Here is a 13,763-nt window from a genome sequence, read left to right as displayed (position 1 = left end):
CCATGGACAATGGCAGCCCCCAATGTCCTGGGTGTACAAGAATTTTTTGGAATACTCAGTACTGTAGGAGTCACCAAACTCAAAAAAAGTGTTACCCTGAGCCAGCAAATTTTTCAGTCAAACATACCCAGCCCTTGCTTGCCAACTCACCGTAGTTTTTCTCAATTCCCAAAGTGTATACTAAGTAGTTAATTTGTTGTACACCACTGTAAGGTGGGTACTTGCTAGTGGGGCAGGCGCTTAAGGCCATACTACTACAGACAAAGCTAATCTTACTATGTACTAAGGCTATACTATTGCTGCTTAAGGCAGACAGCTACTGGGGCTAGTGGCAAAGGGGCCTTAGGCCTGGAGGTGTGATGAGTGCGGTATAGGGGTTAACGTCTGAGTACTACTGGGGGCCAACTACTTAGCTGGCTGACTAATCCTCCTCAATGAATATGTTACACCCTCAAGAATTATACCATTGGATTCATCTAATTTTTCTATTATTTTTAGTATTTTTATGGACTCTTTATCTTTACTTTTTCTATCACGTGATCTTGGCGCTCATTATGCCAAGATGCCGCGCCAAGATGCCGTGCCAAGGGCGCTTAGATATAATCCACGCTTCCATGCAGCCCGCGGCAGGCTTCTCAATTGTCATCTGTACTTCTTTCTCTCACGCGCACAGACCATGTAGATAGTGCGCTTTGTCTATATATACAGCAGGGAAATCAACTGGAAACACCAAGTTGATTTTACCTTGTCTCACATTCATTGAGGAGGATTAGTCAGCCAGCTAAGTAGCAGGCCCCCAGTAGTATTCAGATGCTCACCACCCCTTAACTCACCACACCTCCAGGCCTAAGGCCCCTTTGCAGTAGTTAGTAGCAGTAGCCCGCCTTAAGCGGAAGTAGTTAGCCTCATTAGTTAGATTACATACATGTTGCTTGTAGTAGTACGGCCTTAAGCGCCCAATCCCACCAGCGTGTGCCCACCTTACAGTGGTGCAAGACAGAATATGAGACAAGGTAAAATTGACTTGGGGTCTCCAAGCAATTTTCCTGCTGTATATATAGACAAAAGGAAAGTATGTACATGGTCAATGCTTGTGAGAAAGGAAGAGTCTATGTGAAAAGAGAAGCGTGCTGCAGGCTGCGCAGAAGCGTGAATTTCTCCTGGGCGCCCTTGGCACGGCATCTCAGCGCGGCATCTTGGCATAATAAGCGCCGAGATCACGTGATCAAAAAACATAAGATAAACAGTTCGGAAAAAATAGTAAAAATATCAGAAAAAACATGCAATCTCAATGGTATATGTTAGGGGGTTATAACATAATTGTCCTGGACACAGTCACATGACCAGTACAAGTGGTTGCATGCTGGCCCAAGCCCAAATTTGGGGGGTAGCAGGTGTAATCATGGGTTGTCAGCAGAGGAATAATAGGGCTCTATGGCTTAGTGGTCAAGCTGGTTCAATTCCGGCTAGTTCTATTTTCCTCTGTTTATGACAATAATTAATATTCCAGGCAAGACAACGTACTAAGCAATGGGGACTATGAGCTGTCATTGCCAGCAACTGGCTCACAACCACATAATGAAAGTGAAACAAGTAAGTTTTTACTCAACAAACTTTGGTATGGCACTTACATGGTACCCAGACGTACCGCCAGGCATTGCCACAACACAAGAAGAACTCCGGCAACAAATGAAAGAAATGTTAGTGAATTATTGTGCAATAAAAACAATCAACTTACATTGGTTAGCATACTGGAAATGATGGATAGGCAACGTCAACATGGGAACTTGTCCCCTCCTGCAAGGCCTGCCTCTAGTCCTACCAAAGCTGAGACATCCAATCCCACTCTGACATTGCGTGGGCTACCTGCAGAGGTAGATCAAATCATTACAGAGTTGTAAGTTTCTCAGTAGAATTTGATTCACTGAATAACTCACCAAATTGCAGCTTGAATGACATGCTGGCACAAAACACAGTGCCACAAAACAGTACCAAAGACAGAGGCAATAGCAATAGCAACAGCAACAGCAACAGCAACAGCAACAACAACAGCAATAGTGATGCTGACTCAGACAATTCAAGTATTGATGGACAAGAGAATATCAACCCTGATGAAATGGAGGTTGAATTGTTGTTGGATGTAGAGTCTGAAGATGGCTACAAGGCTTACTCACCATTTGATCAGCTTCAAGACAAGAACTTGTCTGTGGACAACAATATAGCTATAAGCCCAACATCAGATGTGAGCATGGTCAAAGTTGGTGAAGCCAAGGGCCAGGACCTACCAGAGTCAAATGTGGCTGGAGCACGTATAAGGAAATGTCTCAATCAACTTGAGCACTTACATCAGCAGAAGGTCCAGGCAGGAATATTGCCAGCTTGCCCATTTGCCAATCATCTGGAATTTCAGTTTGTACAATGGATGGTTGAAAATGACGTTAGTCAAGGAGCTTGAGATAAGTTAATCAAGCTTCCTATTGTGAGTAGTAGGTCAAAACATGCAGTTGTCAAGGGCTCACTGTTGTTTTCCAACCCTCAGATAAGCCAACGCTGTGCACTCTCCTTTTCAAGTAATTATGCATTAAACAAACTTCTTGATAAGCTTCCTACAGCTGGTCCAAAGTGGCGGCGGGTCACGCAAAGGATTTCTGGCAATATTACTGGCGCAAATGGAAAAAAGCTTACCAAATTAGTGGAAATATGGATGCGCAATATACTCAAAGTTGTTGAAGAGCTCCTCAAAAATGTTACATATGGAAAGCAATTAGTATTTGTCCCACAAAAGGTCTACCTGGATGGTAACAAGAGACAAATTGATGAAATGTGGACAGGCAATTGGTGGAATGAAATTCAGGTAAGTACAACATGCATGGCACTTGCAAAATCCACTTACAAGTACTATTTTGGTAGCAAAAGCTGCCACCTGGAGCAACAGTTGTTCCAATCATTATATCCTTGGATGCAACACAACTTACAAATTTTTTGGGAGGAAAATCGGCCTGGCCTGTGTACATAACCATTGGGAATATACCTAAAGCCATCCGCGCAAAGGTCAATAACTACACAACAATGTTGTTGGCTTACCTTCCTGTCCCAAAATTCAGCTGCTTTACAAAGAAGGAGAGGGGTAATCAGGTGAGGACTGTAAGATTTGTCAAAGAGGATAAAAAAGCTAATTCTTACCTATATTGAGAAATGTAAACTCTTTCACAAGAGTATGCAAATGATTCTCAAACCATTGGTGAAAGCTGGGACAGAGGGCGTTGAAATGGAATGCAGCAATGGATTTGTTTGCTGGTGTTTTCCAATACTGGCTGCATATATTGCCAATAACCCCAAGCAGACAATGATTGCTGGCTGTCAAAAGAACCAATGCCATTGTTGCACGGTTGGAAGAGATCAACACAGGGATTCCCACCTTGACAACACTAATCCTCCCCCTCCTTGTGACCCTTGCTCTACGGCAGATGCGCTTGAAGCTCAAGCACTGGACCACACAACCTCACTCTATGTTACCAAAGGGTTGAAACCCTATGGCAAGCCGTTTTGGGCCAATTTACCTCACACAAACATATTCACTTGCCTGACACCGGATATCTTGCACCAACTGCACAAAGGCGTTTTCCAAGAAGATCTTATGAATTGGTGCATCAAACTGGTTACTACGTTGCTTGGAGACGCTACCCAAATCAACAATTGCTTCAAACTTATGCCACAACATTCAAATCTCCAACACTTTCTTTCTGGGGTTACTGCTCTCAAGCAATCTACTGCGGACAAACACCGGCAGATGCAGAAGGTCTTTATTGGTGTCATGCATGGCTTAGTCCCGGATTGCGTCCTGAAAACCGTTCTTGCGGTCATTGATTTTATTTATTATGCTTGACTCCCTGTGCACACTGACGCAATGCTCCAACTACTTGATGAAGCACTTGATTGATTTCACAAGTTCAAAGATGTCTTTGTTTAATTAGGAATCCGTAAAAACTTCAATATCAACAAGATTCACGCAATGATCCATTATTTGGAATCAATTTGGCAAATGGGTGCCGCTGATGGCTATAACACCAAAACTCCCAAGCGTCTCCATATCAAGTTTGCCAAACAGGCATATAAGGCAACTAATTGGCATGATTTTTTTGCACAGATGACTGTTTACCTTGAGCAACGCAAACGCGTTGCAAAGTTTGATGCATATCTTCACTGGGCAATTCCCAAGTATGCCAACAATCTCCAAACTCAACAAGATGTGTACAAGGACCTTGCGTAAGTACCAAAAATCCTCACATACTGTCTGAGTTAATTGCCTTGCTTTCAGGGCTCCGGGTTGGCAACTTGCTTGAATCAGTCCAGTTCCACCCATTCCAATTTCCATCCTATCACAAGTGTATGGCATCCACAATTTCGAGTTTTATATGAACAAATTTTTTGACAATTACAATATACCATTGGTGTTCTCCCCTGACAACAGATTGACGGTTTTCCCAAAAGCAACACAGATAATTGACAATGCATTTGCTACAGGCCTTGTTGATTGCGTACATGCTTCTCCAGTACCATCAGCATTGGGTTCTCCTGGAACTTTTGATACGGTTCTGATTAAAAAAGCTGAACCAGGGCAAGGTCAGTTCCCTGGCCGTCTGACATACAGGATGCCTGGTAAGTTTATTAAATTCTTTGCACATATCTGCATGGAGAATTAATGTATTCTTTACATGTAGCTCATTGTATTGGTCAAGTTTGCCTCATATTCAAGCTCCCGCCTCATTACAACATCCACAATCCACTTGTATACATCCAACAATTTAACGGGCCAAGCCAGAGAGCACTGCTTGTTGAAGTGAACATGTATAGGGTTAAACAAACGCATCACACACAACAGTATGACAAACGCTATGTTGAGGAAGTTATCCCTCTTGCGTTGATTTGTCAAACTTGCCATTTGATTCCTCAGTTTGGTAGACCCAAAAATACTCCATTGATTGATACACCTACTGCTGATCCATTAGAACTCTTTGAGAATTTCTTTATTAACTCTTATTTTGATCTTCATACTTTCCAAATGTTGTCTGTGTAGCATTACATTGTATTGATAGCAATATTATTCACCTGTATTTTTAGCCAGTTGTGTCTGCTTGTTGATTCAAAATGGCTTTGATAGGAATCTATATGGCCAATCACTGTCTGTCTTTCACACTTTTGGATTTGTGTGGTATGAGCCATACTTCCCACTAATTCCTCTAACCGTGCTAGTTGTGCTAATCGCGCTATTTGTGCTAAATATACCAGGATTGGCACGGGCTGCTCTAATCCCCCTCATTTAGGAGCCACTATCCTAGAACCCGCCTCCCCGTCAACGGAATACTAAATCGACGCGGGCTGGAAGTGATTATTGCCATTTAGTGTAGGTGTCAAGGGTCTGAAGCTAATCCTGTCTAGTTTTGACAGGCAGGGTGCAGGGGTTTCAGCCGATTTTTGCTGATGTACGTGAGTCAGCTGTAATGCGCGACGGGCTGGTACTGCGCACAAAAACCAGGCGGAAAGCATAGATACGAAATACCGTGCCAGTATGTCGTAAAGAAACAGCCGAAACATGTACATAAATATATCGCTATAGGACCTGAGGCGGCTGTATAAAGATATGTCTGTGTTTCCGCCTTGTGAGTACTATGTTGATCGATGTGTGCACTAGATTGAAGTGAGCAAGGCTGTAACTAGCGCCTGCTGTCAGATGTTTGGCTTGGGGGCTGTGTTGATGTCACTTGCGACATAAGTCCAGCACTAATTTGCCCCGAACTTATCCACCCGAAGTTGCGATAACCAGCCATGTCAAACAGATCCACATTGGGATGTAGCATGTGTAAAGTTAGGTGAGCTCTCGAAGAACTACTTGCTATCATCTAGACCCTAAGCGGCAGCAGACGCAAAAAGTGTGACGAAGCTAAGCCAGAGTGTGGCCGGTGTATCGCCAGTGGAGCAGCTTGTGTCTACATTTTCGTGTTATACGGTTGTTGTGCGTAGTGTTTCTATTTTCTCATGAGCCTGGTTTGGATCCCCAGTCCTATGCATACAACATACTCAACGAACGCCGTCCTTTAGCTTGCGGTCGCAACAAACAAAGAGGAGGAACAGAGTTTAATCCGTAAAAAATTCCTTGCAGTTCGCAAAGCCTCTGGGAAGGATACCTTGTTTTATGAAGTCAGTATGCAATTGGAGGATATCTGGCAGAGAACCAGACGAGAATGCCGGCCCGCCATGTGGTCTGATCTGAGGATATCCTTTCGTAGGGCGACTGGCAGCTAGCCACCTATATGAGGTGTCTACATTCCGCGGACCTTGGGATTTCACTTTACTTTAGTCTTTTCTTAATGGCCTGGTTTGGGCGGGGAGGTGGGATGATCATTCATTCTGTGGATGATATTCAAATTTTGAGATGAACGCGCAATATTCCTTTTGAGGTTTTATTGGACGTGTGCTTTTGTAATTTTTTGTGAGCTTCAACTATCATCAATCTGCTTTGCCGTACATATATGCTGTCTCCTTTATGCTAAATTTGGTAAAGGTATGTCGTATTCAATGACGCGCTCAAATTTTGAGGCAAAGAGTTACCTCTATCTGCGTTTTGGTATCGTGATTTGGCCTCATACTCTAGGGAGGATGTTGAGTCTATCTCCTAGTATATTGTAAATGACTTGAAAAATTCGATAAGATTAGCGGCCGGAGAGAGCGCATGGAAAAGCTCGAGATTCGCATACATCTTGGCTCATGTGAGAATCCCTGACGAATACTAGAATTTTCTTTGGAATATCTCTGTCGTATTTGATTTATTCATATTCGTAAAGAATACTACTAAAGTCCTGGACAGTTGCTCCTTGGAATCATATTCTATCGTTACTTGGTTACACAGCTCAGGCAACGAGCCAAAGCCCCCATCTCCATTTACAACTTCGATAATAGTGGCCTGTTCCCACTTGATTCAAGAGTATATGCAAGCGTGTGCGCAGGTTGATACAAGAACCCTACAGAAGAGACTCGGCTGAGGCAGCACCCGTGGCCCAGTCGCTTGCAGTGACATAAGACGGTAACAATAGGCAGGGCTCACTGTGTTGATCAAAGATATGGAAACTCCCTAAGAAACAATCTTGTAGTATTGGCCAGAAACCTACTGGAAGCCGCGTGTATCTTCGGGATTTCTGCGGCCTCCTCGAACGATCAGTTAGAATCATACTAGAAATGGTCTGTTAATTGTCCGGGTCAGGTACTTCCTGATGTTTACGTAGACCGCTTTTGTCACGTTTCTTCAAAAGGTATATCTCCTGCAGAAATCTGGTATACTTATATTTTACGATGGTGAGTTCTTGTAATCTAGATCTACGCCAGTCTGGTGCCGTTTTAGTTTCATAGTAGACTTACACCTATATATTGCAAGCCATACGAACATGCCTTTGCTTTGAGTTTGTACCATTAATTACGGCAAAATATATGTGATTATATTCTATGTTTCTACCTTGTGGGTGTTATTCCAATTAGTATATTGAAACAGCCGCACACACCGAGTGTCTGTCGTGGAAATGTACATGTTTAAGAGATGTTTGGCGCCGGAGGCTGTGCATCGAACTCAGGTTCCTGTCACTATCTCCAACTTGTCTACCCATATTGCAACAAGCGGAACAGCCCCATGGCAGGAAGATCCACATTGGGATGTAGCATGTGTAAAGCTAAGTGAGCTCCGAACGCACTACGAATTACCGGCCACCGCTCAAATGATGACAGACGCAAGAAATGCGATGAAGCCAAGCCGGAGTGTCGGCGGTGCACCACCAGTGGCGTAACATGTGTCTATGAATATGTGGAAGTCCCAAGAGAACAGAGCTACAAGGTCAGAAGGACTAAGCCAGCACCACGCACCATTCCCGAGCGATTGGCTACCGCACCCCGGGATGTATTTCGAAATGTCTTGTTTTCCCCGGATTCCTTAGGGCCTAGCTCCAGCCGTCCTCCCGATTCTTCACCAGTATCCGGGAGCTCAGCCATTGTCTCTCGTTCTAGTTTACGCGAACCATGGGCCAATCAGCCAGACCTTGCACACTCTACAGATCCTCTCGACCGTACGTCATCACAAACATTTCCACTTGTACTTTCGCGGATTCCCTATCAGATCGATCAGATCGACGTTCGGAGTCCATCGGTGAACCATCGTGGGCAAGACCTTCGAATCCCGGGCACGTATAATGTAATCCCTTTCAATCCCGTTGTGGTGCCGACGGGATCACTACGGACTGTTGATCATGACGAAGTGGACGAGGCAGACGAAGACCCTGAAGGAATTCAGGCCTTGATGTATACGGCTCCTACTCTGGACAAGAACGTGACCGATAACTCGCTTCCTTTCGTGTTACACTGCTGTGAGCAGATGGCTCGGCTGACTGCTTGACCCAAAGGCTGATAACGTCTATAGACTCGCAATGGACAGTTGCCTCGATATTCGAACCCCTGGAAATAGTGCATGGTATACGGGAGCATGCTATCCAGCGGTTCTCATCACAGGATACGCGATACAAGACCATACTAATGGCCAATGTGATGAAGGGATTCGCACAAGACCCGCTAATTGATAACAAGAGGATGTCTATTCTGAGCTATTTAGCTGTCGAAGTACAAAAAATTGGTTGCTCATATTTGACCAAGCCGCAACCAACATCTGAACAGGACAGACAGAACGCAATGTATATATTAGACTATGCACTTGAGGTACGATTCTCTCACATTAGATGGGGAATACGACAGCAAGCGATACGCTGTCGCTACAGAAACCTCTTCCAAGGTTTTCTGCTCAGAGCCTTCACAGCTGATGCTTCTACGCAAACGGCGAGCTTCAGCCACTGACAATAACATTATTCTCCAATTTTTTATGTCAACCCCGTAACACTTGCTATCGTATACCCCATTAACGACTGTAGGATATCGCCACTAACTACCTGGAAATAAAGGTACTCACACTCCAAATACGTACCCAATCCACTTCTTCCCTCATGAAGTCGATGAACTGTATTGCACCCATATTTCGACGTGCGTGCCCCGATTTACCTGGGAGGCCGATCAATCTCCCAAACATCATCCTGGGCGACAGAATTGGTCTTCGGTACTTTGCTTGTGCCGATATCTTAGCATCTGTTCTCATCGGCATACCGACTTGCTTTCAGTACGAAGTACCGTTCTCACTTGACCTGTGCAACCGAGTGAAGAGCTACCAGAGCTTCCAATCGATTCAAGGTGTCCCGGATCAACTTATCATGTTCTTTGCGTGGGTCAATTCTCTATGCGAGACACCTGGAGCTGGAGATAATCCGGAGGTGGTTGCATGGGCGGAGGAGATACTGCCGCAGATCAAGTTTGTTGGCGGCGAAACAGGTGATCCAGTTCTGCGTATTTGCAGAATGGCAATACAGGAGTGTTGGAGACTGGCGGCTTACATTTATCTTTATATGGTATGCTAATCGTTTCATAAATGTTCATATCATTTGTTTCTCATGGAGCTATCATTCATGACGCTTTTCAGGCCTTGTGCAGAGTTGACGCTCATGACCCCCGGGTGGTACGAGCTCAACAGAACATGTTACGTGTAATCAAAAGGATCAAGCAAGGACGGCTCCCCGATCCATTTTTGGGCCCTATGATTGTTGTACGTCGCATTATATGCATCTTTTGAATCTCGTGTAGATGCATACAGGGTATGCCTACAGCATACTCAAGGAGCATCTTCTCTTAGGCTGCGGTCGCAACGACGAATGAGAACGAGCGCAAGATGATAAGCCGAAGATTCTTTGCCGTTCGCGAAGGCTCCAAGCCCGGAACTTTATATCATGAGTCTACGAAGCAATTAATGGACATATGGCACAGGACCAGAGAAGAGGGTCGACCAGCAGTGTGGCCTGACTTGAGGATAGGTCTACGTAGGGTAACAGGTCACTAAAGTACGCCTACGTTTCTTAGACCTTACAGTTTCGTTTTGTATTAACATATCCTTTTTGATAGTCTGGCTTGGTCGATGATCCATAGTGTGAGTATGTTTTCTGTGGGTAGGATTAGCCTTTGAAATGGACACGCGATACCTTCTAAGCTTCGAATTTCATCAGTTCATTTTGACGTCTATGTATGCGATCTCAGTCTTATTGGCTATGCTTTACTTTTGGGACAAAGGGTTATCCCAGTCTGTATTTTGGTGTTGTGATTATAATTTGGTCTTGTGGCGTTACGCTGGACTTTGACATAGCAACAAGTAACTGTTTTGTTGTGGAAACGTTGAGTTTCAGGGACCTGTATGTATCTATGACGTGTTACAAAATTACCAACATCGTATCAACCTGCTCCTGGACTTCTCTCTCGACGCTGTGGCATATACAGAACCCAGGTATGTCGCTGAGATCTACGCTAGGATGCAGTACATGCAAGACGAGGTGGGCCCAGAATGCTATATTACCTGCTGTTGTTGCTGTTTGACCTACAGCATAAGATGGCGACAGACGTAAGAAGTGCGACGAGACCAAGCCACAATGCCGGCGATGCACAAGCGCTGGAAAAATCTGCAGCTACGAGTATGTGGAACGGCCTGAAAGCGAGAGTTATCGAATCAAAAGGACCAAACCAGCACCCCGTCCGAGCGATCACCTTGACCCGCTGCCATCAGCTTCTGGTAGTTTTTCCGAGTCATCGGTTACTGGACTCTACCTGCGAACTAACTTTATTCGCCCTGGAGAATCCACTGTTTCTATGTCATCTCGGGCTTCTCTCATACCCTCACGGGCACTCTACAGTGCTGATCTCGTCAACACTTCGATTCCGTCCGAAAATAACCCCCAATCAATTCAAAAGCGGCAGCAGCAAGGCACCGATGGCGAGACTTTGAGGAATCATATTCCGGCTCCGATCAAATTAATACAGACTATTGACAATACTGGACGAGACGGAGAATACGACCCCGAAGGCATTCAAGCTCTATTATGTACAACCCCGACCATGGATAAGAACGTCCCGGATAACTCTCTTCCGTTCGTGTTACAGTGCTGTGGGTAACGAACCTTGGTTCAGCGTCCGTTCAAAAAGCTCATTGTATGTATAGATTCACAGTGGGCTATTGTGATGATTTTCGAGCCCTTGGAGATGGTCCATGGGATACGTGAACGTGTTATCCAAAGATTCTCATCTGAGGATACACGAATCAAGGCTATTCTTATGGCCAACATCATGAGAGGGTTTGCGCGGAACCTAGTCGTTGACAAAAAGGGAGCGTCCATTTTGAGACATTTAGCCGTCAATCTGCAGAAACGCGGGCTTTATTATACAACCAAACTAAACCGGCCAATACTTGACGTAGACAGAGAGGGTGCTCTGTGTATGTTGGACTATACATTTGAGGTACGCGTATGGTGGTTGTGCAATAGAGTATATTCCATTAAGCGCTACGGCGCCGATACAAAAGTCGCTACGGGGTGTCTATATCAGAAATTTCATATGCTACACTCTTTTGTAGGTGACAGACTTCTGAGAGTTATTTTAGCCACCTATGGGAAGAACTCTGTTGATGGTATCGGTCACGACGCCCGTAGCGACTTTTGTGCCGGCCCCGTAGTGTTTACTGCTATATACCCTATCAACCATTAGAAGACGCTCATACTTATCATTCCCAAATGAAAGGTACTCACGCTCCAGCTGCATTCGCAACCGACCACCATTTTTATCCAGTCGCTAGATTATGTTGCAGCCATATTCCGTTGTGCATGTCCGGATCTACCCGGAAAGCCGATCAACCTCGCGGCCCTTATGCTGGGCTCTAACACTAGCCTTCGATGGTTTGCTTGCTTGGATGTCTTGCACAGTATTCTTAGTGCCAAGCCGACCCACTTCCAGTATGACGTGCCATTCTCGATAGAATTGTGCAACCAAGTACAAGCATCTGCGAGTTTTCAGGCGGTTCAAGGCGTCCCTGACCAGCTCATCATGTTTTTCGCGTGGGTCAACTCTCTATGCGAGACACCTGCTGGAGATAGTCCCGAGGTGATTGCGTGGGCGGAGGAGATATTACCTCAGATCAGATTTGCCGGTGGCGAAACCGGTGATGCGCTGTTACGTATTGGCAGAATGGCAATACAGGAGTGCTGGCGGTATGCAGCCTACATTTATCTTTATATGGTATGTAGATCTCACGGTTGTAGCTGTGTACAACCCGACCACTGCGGAATTGACGGTGATGACGCTTTCTAGGCCTTGTGTGGATCCAACGCTCATGATCCTCGGGTGGTACGGGCTCAAAGGGGTATGATACGTGTGATCAATGGGATGAAACAAGGTCGGAATCCGGACCTCTTTTTGGCCCCGATGATGATCGTGCGTATTTTATGGCATCTCTTATCAGGTTTAAACATATCAGGCAGCAAAGCTCACTTTATACCATTGTTAGGCTGGAGTCGTAGCGTTGAAAGATACCCATCGGAATATAATTCGCCAAAGATATCTGGGCGTTCGTGAATTCTCCGAGCGGGGGACCGCCTTAAACGAATGCATATTGCAGCTGGAGGACATATGGCGACGGACGAGTGACGAAGATCGACCGGCCGTCTGGGCTGATTTGAGGATAGCCTTTCGTCGAGTGACGGGCAAATAGCTTGGCAAGTGCATGCGCTGTGCGCTCCACGTCTCTTGTACTTTTGAGTTTTTGTTTTGTATTGACCCTAATTTCTCAATAGCCTGACATGACCAAAGAACTGCGAGGTGGTGAACTTTCTGCTCACCGTATTGGTTCTTGAAGATGAACATGTGAGGCACTTTCCAGACATTTATTGAATCAGTATTTGAACCCATCTCTTTATTGAACATAAGTTGTATACATCCTTTTACTCTGATGTACGTGTATATGTATTATGTCTGATTTATTGCCATAAAATAGGTCCGATGAAATGTTTGGGGTGGCTTTTGATATTAATATTCAAAGTACGCATACAGTCTCCAGATGAGTTAATTGAACCGAGCACTGCCAATCTAGTCGACAAGTTCTGACCACAAGAGTTTCACAAAAGGAACTCGATAGAATCAGACCGGGATTGAGAAAGGGCTGTTGGGCATATGCGTAATTGTGTACATTGAACACGATAGCGCTTACACGACTATGAAATCTATGCGCATGCATTTCGTATGTTTTACGCTCAAAACTCAAACATGTACTAATTATTTACGGGAGGTCGTCATTGATCAAAAGCCTACATTCTCAGAGGCCGCGCGATATGACAGCAGTGTCTCCGGGTAGGTTGTAGAAATGGGCGGCGGGCAAGCGATAATCGGCGGTAGCTACGAGTGGGCCAACAGTAATCGAAACACCACCAGATGCGGTAGGCTCGTATCAGAGCTTCCTTTGAGCGTATCTTGAACCATCTGTAACTAGTGAGAAGCATTTAAATACTCCAAATGTAATATGAAGCTGGCCATCGAACAACAAGGAGTAATATAACGCCAATAATCTTCTAGGAGTACTAGAGACTATAACTAGTAAAATTGGTTAATTAATAATAAAAATTATCAAAGCCACACCCAAAAAGAACTAAGCCGCGGTGGATTAAAGGTAAGAGTGAGGGGTCACTGCTGGGTAATGCGTTACACCCTGGTGTTACGACTGGTAACTATTTCAGTTCGGAAACGTTGGGTTGCGTTTCTATGACGTGTTACAAAATTACCAACGTCGTATCAGCCTGTTCTTGGACTTTTCTCTTGAC

The 13,763-nt window shown here is 44.8% G+C and overlaps 2 protein-coding genes across 2 annotated transcripts; both read left to right on the top strand.

The window, feature by feature from the left end:
- Window positions 1-1,620: 1,620 nt before the first annotated feature.
- RhiXN_00057 (helicase swr-1) lies at window positions 1,621-4,343 on the top strand (the record flags this gene model as incomplete). Its single annotated transcript, XM_043319876.1, has 9 exons — window positions 1,621-1,700; window positions 1,748-1,897; window positions 1,948-2,437; window positions 2,471-2,479; window positions 2,540-2,854; window positions 2,911-3,135; window positions 3,194-3,859; window positions 4,148-4,266; window positions 4,319-4,343. 9 exons carry the CDS (start codon window positions 1,621-1,623, stop codon window positions 4,341-4,343), a joined length of 2,079 nt encoding a protein of 692 aa, XP_043178888.1.
- A 3,335-nt stretch (window positions 4,344-7,678) lies between these two features.
- Window positions 7,679-12,661, top strand: RhiXN_00056 (Fungal specific transcription factor domain; the record flags this gene model as incomplete). Its single annotated transcript, XM_043319875.1, has 12 exons — window positions 7,679-7,722; window positions 7,774-8,405; window positions 8,459-8,751; window positions 8,961-9,488; window positions 9,560-9,682; window positions 10,314-10,457; window positions 10,508-10,595; window positions 10,649-11,065; window positions 11,120-11,415; window positions 11,695-12,189; window positions 12,262-12,384; window positions 12,458-12,661. 12 exons carry the CDS (start codon window positions 7,679-7,681, stop codon window positions 12,659-12,661), a joined length of 3,387 nt encoding a protein of 1,128 aa, XP_043178887.1.
- Window positions 12,662-13,763: the final 1,102 nt, after the last annotated feature.

This window comes from Rhizoctonia solani, chromosome 4 (genome assembly GCF_016906535.1).
Source record: "Rhizoctonia solani chromosome 4, complete sequence".
NCBI lineage: Eukaryota > Fungi > Basidiomycota > Agaricomycetes > Cantharellales > Ceratobasidiaceae > Rhizoctonia > Rhizoctonia solani.
The sequence above is the reverse complement of the archived record's forward strand: the minus strand, read 5'-3'. Positions and strand labels throughout refer to the sequence as shown.